This window comes from Moschus berezovskii, chromosome 21 (genome assembly GCF_049115385.1).
Source record: "Moschus berezovskii isolate FMDL1 chromosome 21, NW_MosBer_1.0, whole genome shotgun sequence".
NCBI lineage: Eukaryota > Metazoa > Chordata > Mammalia > Artiodactyla > Moschidae > Moschus > Moschus berezovskii.
The window spans coordinates 4549806-4568541 of NC_142480.1; the positions used below are offsets into that span (position 1 = coordinate 4549806).

At 56.4% G+C, this 18736-nt stretch overlaps 1 protein-coding gene across 3 annotated transcripts in view; it reads right to left on the bottom strand.

Moving 5' to 3' along the window:
- LOC148774474 (uncharacterized) overlaps nucleotides 1-17165 on the bottom strand; it is a 34755-nt gene extending 17590 nt beyond the window's left edge. For 2 of the 3 annotated variants that reach the window (XM_088829845.1, XM_088829846.1), the window contains exons 1-5: nucleotides 17065-17165; nucleotides 14414-14518; nucleotides 9377-14218; nucleotides 7159-7327; nucleotides 6919-7052 (exon numbers count right to left, since the gene is read on the bottom strand). In XM_088829845.1, the coding sequence (XP_088685971.1) occupies nucleotides 6919-7052; nucleotides 7159-7327; nucleotides 9377-9492 (419 nt within the window). In that variant the 5' untranslated portion in view covers nucleotides 9493-14218; nucleotides 14414-14518; nucleotides 17065-17165. Of the gene's footprint in view, nucleotides 1-6918; nucleotides 7053-7158; nucleotides 7328-7451; nucleotides 14219-14413; nucleotides 14519-17064 lie in introns of all 3 variants that reach the window. The other variant, XR_016035725.1, reaches the window with a different exon arrangement.
- Between the last annotated feature and the right edge of the window lie 1571 nt (nucleotides 17166-18736).

Below are 18736 nucleotides of genomic sequence, written 5' to 3' on the forward strand. Positions count from 1 at the left end.
TCTAGGGGCAAATGGGACCTCCTTGATCCGGCATGTCTAGGACAAATCATTTGTGGATCAGTCATAATTATGTGTGTGTGTGTGTGTGACTGACTTGTGTGGTAGGGCAGAAACCAATGCAACACTGTAAAGCAATTTTCCTCCGATTAAAAAATAGATTTAAAGAAATAAAATTTTTAAAGAATTTTTCCTACTTGTAATATATTTCTCCCCCCAAACCTTTTACTATTTACTAATTAATCTACTCTTCTTCTATACAATAAATACTGGGAAAAAAATATCATTTGTGGGTGTTGAGTGCAGGAGAAAGATGGAAAAGGACGATTTTTCATAAAATGGTGATTCTCAGAAATAAAAGCCCGCAGTTGATCCAAACAGTCATCAGCCTCACCCTCCTACCTGTTGAATAGAGCCCACCCCCTCACAACTTTCCCAACAGATGCAAGCTCTCGGCGGACCTCATTTCCTGTACCTTTGTGAAGGCCAGGGCCCTGAACATTAGGGGCTCATTTATGAAAATAGGAGAGGTAATTGGGACAGCTTTTGAAATCACGTCCCCCCCACCACCACCACCAGCCTCTCGCTGGCCCCCATCGGTCCTCTAATTTCAGCTGGCCGGGGGAAGGGGGCTGTTTACATACGCCTCTTCCTGGAATTTCACTCTTTGCTTCAGGAGTGGGCAATTAGAGAGAATTAAGGCCTATTTGGCGTATGTTCACCGTTAATGGATAGAGTGGCAGAGGCACTTGGGAAGGCAGGCTGCCGGTCTAATTGAAGCTGGCAATTTCCCGATCCCTCATTTCAGCTCGCAGGTATTGTAGCAACCAAGGTCAGCAAACAAAGGCTGCAGCCCACCGTGGCAATCACGGGTGCAGACCCGACCGCGGGCCTGTGCACTCTTTATCACCCCACACCAGAGCACAAAGAGACAGCTAGAGATGTTGGCAACACTGAGTCTGGGACGGGCAGCTGGGGCAGGCCTGGTGACTGATCGCTTTTCCAGAACTTTGCCTCTCTGCCTAATGGCTTTTTCAGGAAGTTCTCCGCGGAGCAGGCCAGGGCACCCATGGAGGTGCCGCAGAGGGTCTCATGACTGAAAGGCCCCGGGGTGAGCCGCAGGGGAGGGTGCGGCCTGGCACACCCTCCTGGGACGGCAGCCATGGGCCAGGCTCATTTACACGGCCCAGAAAGGTGTTCCGGTCCTGGCCAGCGGCCCACCTGAGTAGCAAATGGTCCACCGAGCTGCTCTGGGCCATGAGCCTTATTAGGATCTGTGTTCACAAAGAGCTGACTGAGATGACTGGCTGACGACTGCCCACCCTGCTGCCTGGCCATGGGCGGTGGGCTTCACACCCAGCTCCCTCGGATCTCTGATTCCTTGTCTTGGAAGTAAAAGAGGGTGGAGAGACAGACCAGTGATCTCCAGCCCTCTGACTCTCAAGACTCAGCAAACAAACCCCCGAGCAGCTGGAAGGAACCCAGGGCCCCATGGACCCTGAGGTGACCGTGATCCTGCACAGCCCCCATTTCATAGATAGGAAAACTGAGGCCCACTGGGAACCAAGGTCATAGTCACAGTGGGAGCTGAGCATAGGCTGGAACCAGGTCCCCAGAGGACCAATGCAGAGCTGCTGCCTGACCCTGGGGCACCCAAAGTGCCCGATCTGGACTCTCTCCTCTGACGGACCAGGCCTGAGTAGCAGGGGGTCCCTGCCCCAGCCAGGAGGCCAGTGGGGGCCCAATTTGAACACCTGGGGACCCCCATCCCCTCCTCTGATGAAAGAGCCCTTGTCTTTCTAGCGCCAACATCCCTGGCTTCTTCTGCCTCACTGAATACAGAGAACTGAAAGGCCACTGCCTCATTTTACAGATGGCGAAACTGAGGCCCAGAAGCCAGCAGCAACGAAGGCACCAGCAGAGACTCAGAACCAGGATGCCTCCACCCCATGGCAGGGACTCTGCCCTGGGTTCCTCCAGAGGGGCCTGAGTCCTCGGGACAGTCGGGGGCAGCGAGGGTGCCAACTTGACTCTCTCCAGCTCAGAGGGTCCCCTTGCTCAGGGTAGCCCCGACCCTGAGCCCCCTGCTGACTGCCCCCCTCTCTCATCTTTCCTAAGCGCAAGCATCAGCCCCATGGATCTGAGCCCCAAAGCCCCGGTTTCCTAACCCGAAGGAATGACTTGATTCCCCTCCTCCACGGAACAGCCCAGAGAAAGGGCTAGAAGGACCAGCACGGCTGTGAGTCTGGACGGCCAGCACAGATGTGCAGTCAGTCTCTGCACCCCCCAACCGGCCTCCCCAACTTTCCACCCTGGACTTCTGTCTCCTTTGGCTGTTTCTCGGGCAATGGACCCAGTTTGATCAGATTCTTGTTTACAGGCAGGGCGACTCTGCTTCCCCCTCCTGAGAAACTTGCAAAGAAAAAGCCCCGGGTCGAGGGAGTCCGGGCTGGCCTGGGGTCGCGCCGACGGGGCGTCTGGTTGGAAGTGCTTTGTGCAGCCTCTGGTCTGTGCGCCTCGGAGCGCCCGCCACGCACACAAGGGCGAGGGGCCCCGCTGCAACCCCCGGAGGGAACACACACACACACACACACACACACACACACACACACACTCTGTTTCAGGGGGAGGTAATTGAGGTTTCCTCTTTTCATGTGAAGAAAGGGCACCTTCTATTGAGAGAATGTATTCACAGAACCTGGGAAAACTCATCTGCACTGGGCCTCCCAATTATCCCCAGGTGGCTGTTCTCCGTGGGGGGCTCCCCACATTCCTTCTGCTGGGCCTTTGTCTCCATCTGCACCGCCCTGGGAGCTCCCAGGCTAAGTCCCCTCCTTAAACCCCTGCCAAAGACCCTATTCACTCTGCAAAGAGACGCCCAGCAGAAGGTGGTGGGCAGCCTTCCTCCCCCGCCGCCCCAGCCCCCCGACTCCCAGGAAGGAGGACTTAAGAATGCTCCATCTGGATTTTTGTTGAAGCCCAAAGAAATTGGAGAGCAATTAGGAGAGTCATGACTACACCCTCCACCTCTCTCCTCTCCCTTAATTAATTCCTCTCTCTCTCTCTCTCACACACACACACACACACACACACACACACACCCTGCCCAAGTTGGGGCCTGTCCCGGCCTCAGCCGCCCGCACCTGCTCTGCCTGCAGGCCCCTCACGACCGACGGGGCCCTCGGTGAGTTCCCCAAAGGCGGGGATAAGGGCCAAGTATCTAAAATCTGGAAGGCACTAGGAATTCAAGGATGTGTGGGATTCAGAAATGAGCCTCTTGGGTACTGCTAGCAGGACGCCTGGGCCCCGAGAAGGGGACCCTCGACCTCTGCTGGATCCAAGTCAACTTGAGACCCCTCCTGCTGCTGCTGCAGCATGTGGGGGGGGGCGTGCCTGGGAGTGGACACTGTAGGGGGCTGACCTCCTCCCGGTGGATTTCCAAGGGTCCCCTCATTCTCTTCCCTCCTGGCCCCAAAACACTGACTCATGCCACACTGATAACAGGGCGCTACCTCAGCATAACTCCTGCCTTAGATTCCCCCCCAAAAAATGGCCCGGCTTCCCGAAGCCACAGGCAGGCAGCTGGGACTTGGGGCTGCCCATTGGAACTGGGCGGGGGGTGCCCCAGAGTGAAGATCTCCACTCCTTCCCCTACCAGACCATTTTCTTCCTTTCAACATGGGGACCCCATGCTTCCCATGGCCTCATTTGGAAAGCTGTAACTAACTCTTTTCCAGAATTTTCCATCTGTTCAAACCAAGGTAGTCAGACTCCTTTAAGTCCTTCTTTAGGACAGGGGGCAGAGCTCAAAGCCACAGATGGAAAAAGGAACCAGTTCTTGGGGCTCATTTGCAACTTGTTAAATGTCAGTCTTCTAAAAAGAAAATGCTCCCAGCACCCCAGACCTTCTGATTCAGCTCACAATGGCGGTTTCTACATTGTCCACTGCCCTTTAACCCTTTGGGGCCTTAATTTGTTTCCCTCCACACCCCCTTCTGTGTAAAGCTGCCTTCCTCTTTTCAAGGAAAAATTCATTAGCAAGCTCATTAAAGACGGGTGATTTTTTTTTTCTTTCTGGAAGTCAGATTGGTCATAAAAAAAACACATTTAAGTTCCTTCATGTAAATGAATGAATAAGAAACACATGCCTCCTGCTGCCCTTAAGTCTTGCCAGTTTTTGACATTATTGGGAGAAATGTGCTTGGAAATACGTTTGGGGTCTGAGTCACGAGTCAGGAGACACTAGGTCAGGGGCCCTGAAAGCTGCAATCAGTCCCACAGGCGACCTGCAGGGGGGAAACTGAAGGCTGAGAAAGGAGACATTTTCTTCCTTTCCAGACGCAGAAGCTGGACTCTGCTCTCAGCCCCCTCCCCATCCCCCCTCCACCGTGGGGGAAGCAGGTGGGGCCCGAGGACCAGCTTTCCAGCAAGACCACCATCTCTTCCCGATACCTGTGCGCACCCGGAAGCACTCAGCTAGAGGCGGCCCTGGGGACCAGCCCAGCGCCACGACCAACAGCCAGAGAACCCCTCCCCCTCATCTGGCTGGCTGGTCAGGGCCTCATTTTCACCCCTTACTGCTCAGGGATGGGCCAGTCCACCAAAAAATAATTTTCCTGAAAGTGATTCTTTCTTTCAACACTGGACAGTGGCAGATGGATGACACTACGTTTTCACTTCTTTAAACGAAGACCTTGACCTACTATACCAATTACTCTCTATTTTCTGCATGAAAAGTGTCCGGCTCTTTGTGGCCCCGTGGACTCTACAGTCCCTGGAATTCTCCAGGCCGGAATACTGGATGGAGTGGGTAGCCTTTTCCTTCTCTAGGGGACCTTCCCAACCCAGGGATCGAACCCAGGTCTCCCGCATTGCAGGCGGATTCTTTACCAGCTGAACCACCAGGGAAGACCAAGAATACTACAGTGGGTAGCCAATCCCTTCTCCAGCAGATCTTTCTGACCCAGGAATCGAACCAGAATCTCCTGCATTGCAGGTGGATTCTTTACCAACTGAGCTATCAGGGAAGCCCCTATTTTCTGCATAATGACACACAAAATCCAAAATATGTGTTTGCCTGAGACTGAGCATTCACCAAAGCCTCTAAAATTCAACATAGCCCAAAGACAGGCCATCCCGAATACCAAGGAGGAGAAGGGGCCGGGGGCTGGCAAAGTCCAGGACTGACTGGGGATTGCCCTCCATCCTGACTCTGCCCAGTGGCCCAGCCTACCTGGAGGGGCTCCTGAGACATCCCTGAGGAGGGAGGCGTCCAGGAACCGTGGGCATTTGGCTCCGACGAATCACACAGATCTTTCTGGTAAGATCCGGATACAACACCCCAGAGCCCACACCCTGCCCTTTGTAAAGATCCCCTCCCGGGATCCGTTCCACATCATCATGTTTGCAGGTGGCAGATGCCAGCCTTGGAGTAAATGTCAAGGGGCGGAGCCCACCTGGTGCCCCCTCCCTAGAATCAGGCCTGGGCACACGCTCTGCCCCTCTCTGCAACCTCTCTGGGGAGTGGAGACAAGTGGACAAAGGGGTCAGTCCCCTGCATGGATACTTCTTCCCTTCTCGCCTGCTCAAAATAACATCCCCAGCCGAGTCCCCGTTCAGGGCAGGAGGGCAGGACTGTTGAAGAGCTGTCCCCCAAATCTGATGGATGCAAGAGCCTTACAGAAGCTGAGATGGAAACGGGAGACCCTTGGGCAGTACAGGGGTCCAGCCCCGCTGTTCATTGGGCTGCAGGACTTATAAAGGTGGGTGCACCCCAAGACCGGGCCCCCAGCTCCTACATGGTCCCCGTTTCCTCTCAGAGACCCTGTGTAGAGCATCAAGGCGCTGGGACAGGGCTGGGCCCACTTGAGCCTCCGTAAACGTCTGGGGAGTTCCCACCATCCCCCACCAGACCATCCCGGCCATCTAAGTGCCGTCACTCATTCACCCCAGTGGCCACCCCGAACATCCTGGACATGCACATAGAGCCAAGCACCTTCCACTGAGCTGCCGGCTGTGGAAACTCCCCCAAGGCCCCTCCAGGAGCCCTGCCGTGGGCTCCGCTGCAGTGACTGCAGAAAGCAAGATGCCCTCGGGGGAACCCCCACCCCTGTCCACCTGACCTAGATGACACACAGGCCACATCACCACATGGGACCCACCCGGGCATCCCACAAGACCCTCTGGTCCTTAAGGCAAAGCTGGCTTCAGGCCCCTGGAGTAGAGCCCCACCCCTGGGCCCCCGAGGCGCCATTAATGCTTCTTGAATAAATGAAGGTTCCATAAACAAATGTCAGGCCCAGCAAGCCTGGTGGAACTGTAACCCCAGCTTTCTTGTGCTCCACCATTACTGGTTTTATTTAAACACACAAAAACATTCCCATCCTGCTGCAATTTCAGGGGTGAAGAGACGAGGCCAAGGGAAGAACTCCCTCAAAAAACACTGTTTGATTAAAGGACATTATCAAAGCCTCGCGCGTGAGAACCCAGCTTTCTCACAGCCACCGACGTTTCCATGGCGTGTGGGCAGAAACGCCTTTCCAGCTCCAGGCGGACAGGCACGGCTGTTTTCGTGTCTCCAAAGGGGCCCAGTAGCTGGGCTTTAGGTGGAGGGCAAACGCCCTGCTATTCGTTTCATTACCACGCTCAGCAAAGCTCTGTGAAGACCTACAGTGTGTGTGCCCAGCCCGCGCTGGTTCTCAGGAACCCAGACCCGAGGGAATGCTCCCCACTTACCGTGCTGGCGCACGAGGGTCTCAGCTCCCGGCGGCTTCCAGAAAGCCCAGCCCCACGGTCGGGGTGTCAGAGAACTTGCCCTTGGAAGTGACCCCCTCCCAGGTTTGCATGTGGACCTTCTCAAACTGAGACATGTTTGAGTAAGCCTGATGAAATCGTGGTGTCTCAAAAAAGCACGCAACTCACCCCAATCCAGGCAGCAGTGTCGCGGCTCGGGGCAGGCGCGAGACGCCAGGTGACCCTCCAGAAGACGTGCTGCTCCAGGGCAGCTCCTCCACCTCCTCAGTCCAGGCGTTCACGATCCGGGGCTGCCGGGGCTCCTTGGTTGTGGGGGGAAACAGGCAGAACGTTAGAAGGACAGCAAGGCGAGCCCCCCAGAAAAGCCACACACACACATAGCCCAGAAAAGGCAGAACCTGGTCTCACCTGCCGTCTGGTTTTCGGTGGAGGGAGGTGGCTCGTGGGGGCGGCAAGGACGGGAAGAGGTGTGGGAAGCGACAGGCCAGGGAGCAGCCCCCAGACGGGCCACAAGGTCTGGGGGGGCGGGGGCGCCAAGCCTGGGACTCCCAGGGACACGGCGCTTGGACGGGCAGACCTGGCAGGATGTGACGACAAGGGGTCTGGGGGGATCAGGGTGGGGAGAAGGGGACAGGGCAAAAGCCTGGCTACAGCCCAGGGTCACTCAGAGCCTAGGAGGCCAGGCCCACGGGAAGAGGTACCTGAGGCTGCTAGGGGGAGGTGGCCTGCTGGGGTGGGGGGAGCTTGCGCCCCAGGCACTGGAGACCCACTGGAAACTTGCGTCACCCTGAGGGGGAAGGCCTCTTGCACTGGGGGAGACAGGGAAAAGGCACGCAGGTGGGAGGTGGGCAGGGCAGCACGCAGGTAACCACAGGTATGGGCTCAGCGAGGAAAACCAATGTGTTAAGCAGAGTCGGATGGCTGAGATGCAAAGGGTCCTGAACCCAGAGAAGGGGGCACAGGAAAGGGCATACAGGTCGAATCTGGCAAGCAGAGCTGGTGGGGGAGTGGAGCGGAGCCAGAGAAGGAGCCACCAGATAGAGGAGGAGCCAGGTGGACAGCTGGGAAAGGTGAGGCCTGCAGGTCCCCTGGAGGTTCCCAGTCAGGGGCCTTTGGCAGTGGGCAGGCCCCCGCCCACAAAGTGGGGAGGGGGAGCTGGATGTAGTCCCAGGAGGAGGAGGGCATCCTGGAGGGAGGGGTCCAGCCTGCGGACCCCCAACTCAAGAGGGAGACCTGGTGCAGCCAGAGCCCAAGGGGACACCTGCCACGGCTGCCCTGGGCCAGCTCCTCAGTCCTGAACTTCAGGGCTGGGGGCCCGGGGCTGCCATGAGCACTCAGCTAACGGGACGGGCGGGGAGGCCAGGCGAGCAGGAGGGGCTGGCTGGCTGGGACCTGCGGCTGAGCCCTGGAGAAGGGCAGGTTCGGGGCCCCCTCCCCAGGCTTTGGATTCAAAGGGGGCCACCCGACCACAGCAAGGCAAAGCAGGCCTGCCCCTCACACCCCCTGGCCTGCCTTCTCTACAGAGCAGGAACATGCTGCTCTAGTGCCTGGGAGCCGACAGGGCACCCTGGGCAGAAGCAACCCCCCGGCCCCCCACCCCGGGGAGGCAGAGGCCATCAAGGGACACACTAGGGTGGCAGGTGCCCAGCCCGGGGCCGAGCCATGGGCTCGCTCAGTAAGGATCAACTGTTGGATGACGGGATGGATGCGTGAGTCCAGGAAGGGGTGAGACTGGTGGGGCCCCCGCTCAAAAGGGGCTGGGGGTGGGGTGACCCCCACCCCCCTGTTAAAGGACGGCCACCCTCCACCCTTTAGACCTAATGCTTCCTGCACTCCCAGTGACTCCCACCTAGCAGCTCGGGTTTGACAGTCAAGATCCTTCATTGACTCACCTGTCCAAACATACATCCCACATACTCTTACTGAGCCCCACTTTGTGCCAGGCTGGTTCTGGGACACCCAAAGGAGGAGTGGGCTGGCCTAGGACGCCCCCCTGAGGGCCGGATGAGGAAATGGGAGTCGGGGAGAGAAGATGGACGGACTACAGAAGGGGGCAGTGAAAGCAGAAAAAAACGGAATAATCAGAAGAACTGGGGGGAGCCTCCAGGATTGACTTAATGGTGGCTGAGCCCGCTGGGGCCCAGGAGTCCGGGGGCCCACACGGGAAGACCGGCAGGACCCCCGGCTGGAGGAGTTGGGGGGCAGGTGTCCCGTGCGCACAGGGAGCTGGGAGCTGTGTCAGTTCAGGTGCAGAAGGAGAGCCACAGAAACAAGGACACAGGTACCAGCAGTCCACCGTCCAGTCAGGAGTCGTGAGCAGACACCTCCCTGCCAGCGGCCTCAGAAGGTGAGTTCAGTCGCCTTCCACCTCCTCCCTGGGCTCTCAAATGCTAAAATATTAACGACTCTGGGGCAGATATTTTAATTATAGGTATGTATTTGAGGGTATGAGGGTTCTATGGATTTTCTTTTTCCTACTAAAAATAAATCCTAGAAACATCAGGCGCTGCCCTGTAAGTTTACCCTCCACAAACTGCACAGGAGAGGGCAGGTTTTGGTGGGACCCCCTATTCTCAGAAGCGCTCGCCCCATCCAGCCCCCAGGTCCGGGCAGCATCTGGACTCACCACCACGAACAGCGATGGCGTGGTCCCAGCTGGCCATCTGGGCAGCCGTCCACACTGTCATCTAGTGAGCTGGATGGGAGGTGGTTTTGCTGACTCGGGAAGTGTCTAAATCTCATCCACCGACACCAGGGGACCTTTAGCCAAGAGGTAAGTTGAGGAAGGGAGGAGCGGAAGTTTTCAACTAGTCAACTTTTCTTGTTCCAAACACTGCACTTCTCCTCCCCACCCCCCACCTCCTGTTTTTCCCACTTGGCGGAAGGTCTGGCTGGAGTCTGAGGTTTGCCTGGAGTGATCTAATCGTGATCGATCTGCCTTCAGGTGAGGAACATCCAGAACTCAGGATTCTTAAGGGCAAGTTTCTGACTCAGGCACACCTGCCCTAAAGACGGGATTTCAAGAATGAGGGCAGAAAGAGAGGACTGAGGGACGGGCAGGGCGCGGGACACAGGAACAGTTAGAGGGTGAAGTGGGTGACGCCGGGTTCGGATACTGGATCTGAGTGGTCACGGGCACTCTCATATGAGGGGCTGGGTGTGAGCCCCCAACTCGGCCCTTCTGCAAGGATGGGGCTGTGCTGGGGGACCCATACCCATCCACTTCCTGACCTGGGGCATTCCACGGACGCTGGCTCAGCTACAAGTGCACCGAGTCTACACCTAGGGCTTCCCTGGTGGCTCAGAGGTTAAAGCATCTGCCTGCAATGCATGAGAGCTGGGTTCGATCCCTGGGTTGGGAAGATCCCCTGGAGAAGGAAATGACAACCCACTCCAGTATTCTTGCCTGGAAAATCCCATGGAGAGAGGAGCCTGGTGGGCTCCACTCCACGGGGTAGCAAAGAGTCAGACACGACTGAGCGACTTCACTTCACACCTAGGACTTACTTTTCTAGCATTTGGAAGTCTTACAGGTTTAACACTGGGGAGCCCTACGAACGAGTCCAGGGTGAGCCTGACCCGCATCTCCATCTCTCTGCTCTTGGAAAACTGATCCCAGAGGCCTGAGTTGCCCTGGCCCATGGCTGGTCTGCACACAGGGTCGAACAAAGGAACTCTTCTGCAGAGCAGCCCTCATCTGTGGCCCAAAGCTGCCTGCAACTTTCAACCTTGCTCCATGCACCGTGAGCTGGGACAGAGGCAAAGACTTGAATGGGGAGCAGAATGAGTCCCTGGGCTCCAGCACCAAAATTAGAAGTGTGGCTTCAGACCCTCTTCGCCCCTGCCCTGCAGCAGCGGTTCACCTCATTATGATAATCAGTGTGTCTTTCCTCCTCAGACAAAGAAGGCTCCTTATGAGATGAATATTGGAATCCAGCAGCTACCTCATTAAGGTCTACAGCCTCTTCCTTGACAAGGCCCAAGATTAGCCCTGTGTTCATTAAGGGAAAAGGGCAGAAAGTGGAATAAAACTGAAAAACACAGCTGGAGGGAGGGGGAGGGCTCTTTCTGCTGGCCATTCATTCACTGAAAGACTCCATGTACCTTCGGGATTTAATCACCAGCGAGGGGGCCAGGAGGAGGGTTTAACCAGGATGCGGGAGGTAAAGAGGTTAAACCCGATAGAAGGAGTTAAAAACCTAAAATGGGGCAATTTGATTTGAAAGCTTCCTGGGACTTGTCTCTGGGATAATCAATTGAAAACCTTTTTCCTGTTTACTTTCTTTTCGCCTAACCCCAGAAGGAACCTTTCTCTGGATGTGTTTTTTTGGGGTGGGTTTTCGTATTTTCTGTCTCTCTTTGCTCCTGTCTTTTTTTTTTTTTTGTCTTGGGGGCCTTTTTCTAGTCTTTGCTTCTCTCTCGCCAACCCCCTACCCCCCCGCCCACTTCTTTCTTCTCCCTTGCACGCCTTCCTGTGGGAACTTAACCTACAAGAAAATCAGATGGCGACCTTCGCTGTATTTTCTCATGAACACTTGACTGAATTTATTTCAAGTTCCTTGAATAGTGGGGACTTGAGGTTTTACCTGCACGATAGCCCACCTGACCTGCCAGGTAAAGATAACTATCCTGCAACTGAGAGAAAAGTGGAAAGGCTTGGAAACACTGAGCTACCTAAAGGCCTCAGCTCTAGGCGGTTTGGACTCCAACCCAGAGAAGATGCCAAAGGCAGGTTCTAGAAGGTTCTGGAAAGGCTGGATACTCTTCTTGGAGAGGTTAAGAAGGAGGAGGGCCAGGAGCAGGTGACTCTGTACCGTCTACATACAGGTCAGGGGGTGGAGGGGAGAGGGCCGTCTGTCAACACCAGAGACCAGGAGCTGGGAAGACCGTGAGAGAAACGCTGAGTACGTGTCCGTGCGTCCGGGAGCCGGAAACATGTCCGGAGTTAGGCTCCAGAAAAGCCATTACCTTAGAGCTGGTGGAGTTCAGCGGACCAGAGGAGGCCACGAAGCGGTGGGTTGGAGGGGAAACAGAAGGTGAGGAAGTAAGACAGCCAGTGCAGATGGGCTTGACAGGAGGCGGGGCTGCGGAAGGAAAGAGGCAGAGGCTAGAAAGCGGCCAGGAGAGGCCCCGAGGCTCAGAAGCTGCTGGGGAAGCAAAGTTAGGAATTGGAGGGACTCGCTTGCGGCCGAAGGGCCAGGTCTGAGAGACTGGAGGGGCTGGGGCGGGGGGCCTCCTCTCCCTTTACAGTGTCAGACACCTCAGATGCCCTCATCTGAAGGCCGCTTGACAGCCTCTGTTCCCCTAGGAGGTGCAGGCCAGCCCGGGGTCCGGACAGGGAGTTGTGAGGTTCAAATGAATTGATGGTTGAAAAAAGGCCTTTGCCAACTGCAAAGGGAGACATAAATGTCCCCTATAATCACTCACTGGTAGCAGGACGCTCAATTTTACAGCCCACTCAGATCTCACCAGGGCCTGAGTTTTCACTGACCATAAATTATGCGTCCTTACATTAAGGATGTAAAACCCAGTGGTGAAAGCTCCTGCCAGCCTTTGGAAGACAAAAGGTCCCTCCTAATAGCCTGGATTAACTCACAGCAGATCTCCACCCACTTCATTTGCCACCTCCCAAGTCATCTTTCCACCTTCATTTGCCACATAATCCAATCAGCCCCTTTCAGAAGCCCGGGAGCTATTGTCTACACCAAGCCGGGTTTCTCTAAAGCGGCCCCGAGTTGTTTTTGTCTCGTCCGGACAAAACTGGTTGGCTTAAAAGGGGACGAAAGAAAGTGCTGGTCAAACGAGGACCCCAATTAGCTTCCAAGAGACTTGTTTTCATCACCCTTGTATCACATTCCAGGCCTGGTGTGCGGGGCATATTGTAGGCAGTCCAGAAAATGTTTGATGAATTAATTCTGTTTTTATTTCTCCTGGAATTTATTTATTGAGTGCAAACACAGCACCTAGTGGGTGCGAGCTGTTATTACTGCAGGGGGGCATGGGGGGGACAAGGCTGGGCGTGTGATAATGAGGGACAGCCTCCTGGTGTTAAGTATCTCGCAATTTCCACAGCAATTTACAAAGCACTTTCATAGTGGTTACATCATTTGGCCTTCAAAAGCGCCATGTGGGGTAGATAAACGCGGGTGTTTTTTGTGTTGCTTTCCCCCACCCCCTAATCCCCATTTAGGCCATGAAAAGAACTTAGAGAAGTTAAGCAACGTATTTAGGGTCACACCGTTATTGAGAGGTGGGACCAGCACATGGTACCAGCACTGGGGCCACCCAAGACCCCCAAGACCACCCCAGGCAGCTGGGATTTCTAACAGGCTGTCCCATTGTCAAACGTTGGAGTGGAAATCAAAAGGCTCTTGGTATATCTCTGGGGCAGGGGGCGGGGGGTAAAGGGCAGCCCCCGATGGCACCCAGGGTCCAACTCTGACCCCTTCTCTTGCCAGGAACGTGACAAAACGCTCACACTCCCCCAGCCTCAGAGACCTCACTCTAAGTGTGAGTCACTCCCATCCCACAGGGAGGGGCGCTCAGTTCTGTCTTCTTGCCCTCCACCTTTGAAAATGACTCAAATCGAGGCCACATTCATTCTCATTTGTAAATGAGGCGGCCTCGCTCACATGGACGTCTGACACAGCAATAACATAGGCACAGAACACACAGCGTGCTCTGGAAACATGCACCGCACATGTCCTGACACAGGTCACCTCGCCCCCTGGCTGAGTACAGCCCCTACCTGGGGCACCGAGAGCCCTGCGGACTGGGGTTGTCCGGAGCGCTGTGGGAGAATAAACGGGAAGCGTGAGACAGGTGACAGGGGTGAGGAGGACGTGGTCGACCAACCTGTTTGGAAAAACATTTAATGACCGCCTCTTCTATGCCCGGCCTTACCGGCTTCCCAGAATCGGACCAACACTCACAACACCCTAGGAGGTTGCTTTTCTCAACCCCGTTCCCCAGAAAGGACGAGGAGATCTGGAGGAGGTAGGGATGCCCCTGGCAGTTCGGTAGCATGGCCTCGGGGCTCATGCTCCTTCCAGAAGCCCACGCTGGGCCTTGGAATTGCCAGGGAGATGCTGGTCGAGCCCTTGGCCCAGGTCTCCCTCCTGAGAAGTTCCCAAAGGGACCCTTCCTTTCAGACCATCCTGGGGGTAATGACGGGGTAGATTGAGAAAGACTGACACCTCCCTGGGGATGGTGAAACCTCCAGGTTGATGGAAGGTTAACAGAAGCAGACGCACATAGAAAAGCAAAGCATCAAGGCAGAAGCACATCGAAAGTCCGAGGTTAACCAGTGCCCCCTCACTAGGGCACTGGTTTCAACACTTAGCCAAGAGGGACAGCTGGCTGGTCAGTTCGGGTCCTCTTCATCCTTCGGCGTCCTGGAGGGGCGGTCACTGCCCAGTGGTTGCTTTGTTTGCTGGTGGGATCCAGAAACCCCTGCTCCTGGCGTCCTCTGCAACAGATCAAAGGTTAGAAGGCCAAGTCTAGGTGTTAGTTAAAGTCAAAATGAATTAATTACAACTGAAACTAATTAGTTAAGATTTTAAATTGCCTTTTAATTGCTAATGGGCCTGGGGGTGGTGCAAGGAGGGGGGGGGTTCTGCCCACCGTGTGGGGTTTCAATTGTCACCAGGATGGGTTGATGTACCATAAGACGGAGGTGAGCGGCAAGCACCCGGGCATCAGCTCGTCATCCACAGGTGGTCCTTGGAGGCAGGAAGGCAGATGGAAGGTGTCATCCTGAAGACAGACCCTGGGGCAGGGTAAGGGGGCTACAATTAGAAACCTTCTTGATGACCTCTAACGGCAGGCACTGGAACAGCAGAGGGAGGGAGGGGGCAGTCCGAGGGAGAGGGAGGAGGAAGTGAGCAGGGAGGAGGAGCGAAGAAGAGGGAGGAGGGGGAGGTGGGGGGAAAGGGGAGGAGGGAGGAGGGGATGAGAGAGAGGAAGGGGAGGGGAAGGGAGGGGTGAGGCAAATGGGAGGGGCGGGGGAATGGGCGGGGGAGGGGAGGAGGGAGAGGAGCGGAAAGGGGAGGAGGGAGAGGAGCGGAAAGGGGAGGAGGGAGAGAAGTGGGAGGGGGTAAGGAAGATTTGATTGACAGGGCACAAGTGGTCGCGGTGTGCGCATGCGCAACCTGAAGCCTGGGTTAGCGGGCCGAGAGCCATTTGCAGACACAGACCGCTAGGGGGCGCGCGGCCAGCACCCAGAAGCCGAGAGCGGACACCTGCGCGCACCCCCGCCCCCCTCCCGCGCCCGGCCCGCAGCTGCCAGGGGCACAGCTGGCATCAGGCGGAGGGGGCGCCCAACAGGTCTCAGGCCTAAGGAAGTGGCAGAGCCCACCACAGCCAATCGCGCAGGGCCACTGGGTTCCCTAAGCGCCACGCCGGCCGACACCAGCCAGAATCCACCTGTGGATTCTATGGGGGGGCCGCTCGCCCCCCCAATACAGGTCCTGAGGTCCTTCTGCGCCCCCCAACTGCGGGGGTCAATCTGGCACCAGACAGAGCTGAGCATTTTAAGGGGAGACAGTCGCCACAGGGGTCTTTCCAGAACAAGATTCCACTTTTGATGGGTAAAAACACCGAAATCTTGGCGCCAACCTCCAGAAAATGCAATTACACATCCATTAATTAAAATGATAAAGGCCCAGTTTTCAATACATTATTTTCACACACTTATGTGTCTCTGGATACATGATACAAAATACGGTACCACTAGGAAATAAAATAAAGGTAGCCAAAACCGCCTAAAACTACCCGGACCACCACAGAGCCCCCCACCCCACCCCAAATCTCGTCCCCTTTTTCCCGTCACAGTAAGAATCTCAAGACCCCCGCACGATGGCGCCTAATTAACCGTTCGCAGCTTCTCCATCCTACCCCGATGAGCCACACCTTCTCAGACCCTCAAAACCCAAACCGGCCGAAATAAACTCTTCCACGACGCCCTAGGTCACGCAATCAGTGCCGACCACGGCATCGCGACCCCAGCGCGAAATCCTGCAACCGCTCCCCCAGGGAACCTGGGGGTCTTCAAACATTTCCCCCCTAAGTAGATGCACCGGGACTCTCCAGGAAATCCCGCGCCCGACCCCCTCCAGCAGGAGAACAAAGGCCACCTCCCCTCCCCACCCCGCCCCCCAAAATTCCGCAGTGCCGCGGGCGCCCTCTGGCGGCCAGAGAGAAAACCTTCCAGAAACCTGCCACGTAGCAACCCGCTCGCGCTCCCCCTCCCCAAGCCCGCCGGCCCGCCGTGGGGAGGGGGCGGCGTGGGGGGGTGCTCGACAGGGACAAAGGAAACGGCAAGAGGCGGCTCAATCAAAAATCAAAAGCCCACAACACGTCAGAACCTTCCAGGGACCATCACACAACACCGAGAAGACCCCCCAAGCCCCCAGTTCTCCGCGCCCAGAGCCCAGAATTCCCCCAACACGCCCCCTTTTTCTGTATTTCTCTCTTCCCTTTTGACCAGCCCCTTCCAGACCCAAGGACACAGCCTTCCGTCCACCTCAACCCACCCCCTGCCTCTATTCTGCATGCACCCCTAATCACTTGACCCGCCCCCACCCCCCAGCCGCCTTTCTGCACGGACCTCGTCCTCGGGGTGGGGGGGGGGCTTCTGGAAGGTTTGCACTTGGGCGCCATATCTCTCCACTATTTTAATAAACCAGATGATATCAGGGAGCAATGCTACTGTCTGAATTTTGCCTGGAGTAGTCTTCGCACTAACCTGTGTACTTGGATTCGGAACCTCTAGCTGATAAGTACCTCCACTCCTGACGCCTACGGCCACCAAGAACCTGGCTAAAACTAGCGGGAAAATATGCCCGGGAGACTCTGGCTTTTGGGGTGCTTCCCCCCATTTCTTAGGGAATGCGGGATGCATCCACCGCCACGTCTCTCACCACTCGTGATTCTCAAGGTGGCTTCAAACCCACAAAATCTCGGTTTTGGACCGCTGTGGCCGCGGCACACTGGCCTCTGACACGGGGTTGATCCGATTCCTCCCACTCTTCGTAACTGAAGCCGCGACCACCCGGCCTGCCCTCAGTGACCAGACTGGAAAGGGGCCCTGTGATTCTTTTTTTTCCCCCGTCCTCCAGGAAAGTGTGCCTCGAGACTTTCCTTCCTGACACGATTCTGTCGCCGCTGCTCGGGGACCAGGCGAAGTGGTCGCCTTCAGGAGTCGGGCTCGGGTATCTCTCTCCTGGCCGGTCCACTCGGACAGAGCCCGGCCCAGAAGGGGGTGTCGTCTTCCTTTTGCACATCCTTTCGGGCAAAGGATGGCCAACCACTCACCGGGTAGGGAGGTTCTCGCGTGGGCGCCCGGGCTCTCCGGAGGAGCCGCGGCCCAGGCCAGCGGGCCAAGGCACGCTCCATCCCAGCTCTCCGCCGTCTGCGCTAGGGGCTGGCTGGGTGGGGTTTATATGGAGGCGCAGAAGGGGTGGTCTCTGACGTCAGTGCATTCTGCTGCAATGCGCTCATTTCTCCAAAAGTGATTGGCCGGAAAAATGAGCCCCCCAGATTCTATGACAAATTGCTCTAGCCGCACCCAGATTGCAGCAAAGAAGGGAGGAAAAAATTCTGCCGCAGTGCCCCTCGCCGCCATGACCAACACCCTGAGCTCGCTGGTGCTTTTTCCCTCCACGAGCCCTGCGCGCCAAGCAGGGGAGACTTCTGTGCACGATTTGCTGGGAGACCTGGACAAGGGGTAGTTGTCCTCGGGCGGGCGGAGGGCAAAGCTGGGGCGCTGGGGGCGGCAGATCGCACACCTGGCTATTTCGGAACCTCTATCAGAGGATGCAGCTTAGGGAAAGGAAATGATGCTTTCTGCTTATTGTCCTGGGAAATAAAATGCCCTAGGCAAGACAAGCGGCACCCAAACGTAAGTCGGCGGCTGTCACCCCTTTTTAGCCTACCCGTCCTTTTCTGATCAGGAGACTCCATAGTGCACCTCCGAGTCAGAAAAACCGGGTTGTGAGTTCCCGGCTCTGCCGCTTACAGCCTGGGTACCCAGAACCCTGCAACGTCCCGCTCCTCGGCCAGGAGATCCGTTTCCTCCACTTTAAAGAAAAGCGGGGTTACCCCTAAGAAAAGGAGTTGTAGTAATCTAGACACGAGATGTGTCCCTATAGGGAAAGTACTTTTCAAGGAGGTCCGTGTCCCACCGGGAGATCCATAGGGCACCCCCTTCCACATTTGAGATCACTTCCCCACACATACAACTTTGGAAAGACGCCCCCCCCCCACCCCCGGGGAAACAGGCAGCGACACATGTTGCCGCAGACCAGAGCTTCACGGCCTCGGACTCCGGGACTTGGCACATGAGATTTAATCCTTAACAGGTGCCGTCTTCGGCAACTCTGCCGGGCACCGAGTGGCAGAGTGGGCAGAACCGTCAATCAAATGTCCTCTCGCAAAGGTCAAAATGCTGTTGAAAGGAACTAAGGATCTATCTTAGGGCGACAGGTGGGTGGCAGCCGGGAGGACGAGGATGAAGCGCCTGGTGAGAGAAGAAGGGTACGAATGAGTGAGGGGTCCCTAAGGGGAAAGACAGAGGGGCCCCGCAGGACGCGTCAAGTCAGAAGGAGCTCCCATGCACTTCTGGGGAGCTTCAAAGGAGCTTCAGAGCCAACAACAACCCGCCGCCTCGCCCTCGCCCCGCGCCTTGGCCAGCAACCCTGTAGTTGACTGTAAAACTGTCGGGAGAGTCCCGGGCAGAAAAGAAGGGACTGAGCTGTTTGTAAGCCCACCACTAGGGACAGGGAAGTGAAAATGGACCACCCGGTCGCACGAGACACCGAGCCTTGGGTAGGGGGCTCATTTACAGGCGGGCTGTGGGCAGATGAAGATAAAGTGGCCTTTGGGGTCCATGGCGAGGAACTACCTTAAAGTGTCAGCTAACGTAAGAGGGGGACGAGAACCCCCTTTACAGCCTGGTTGAGAGCGTGCAAGGTGCCCCAGAGACTAG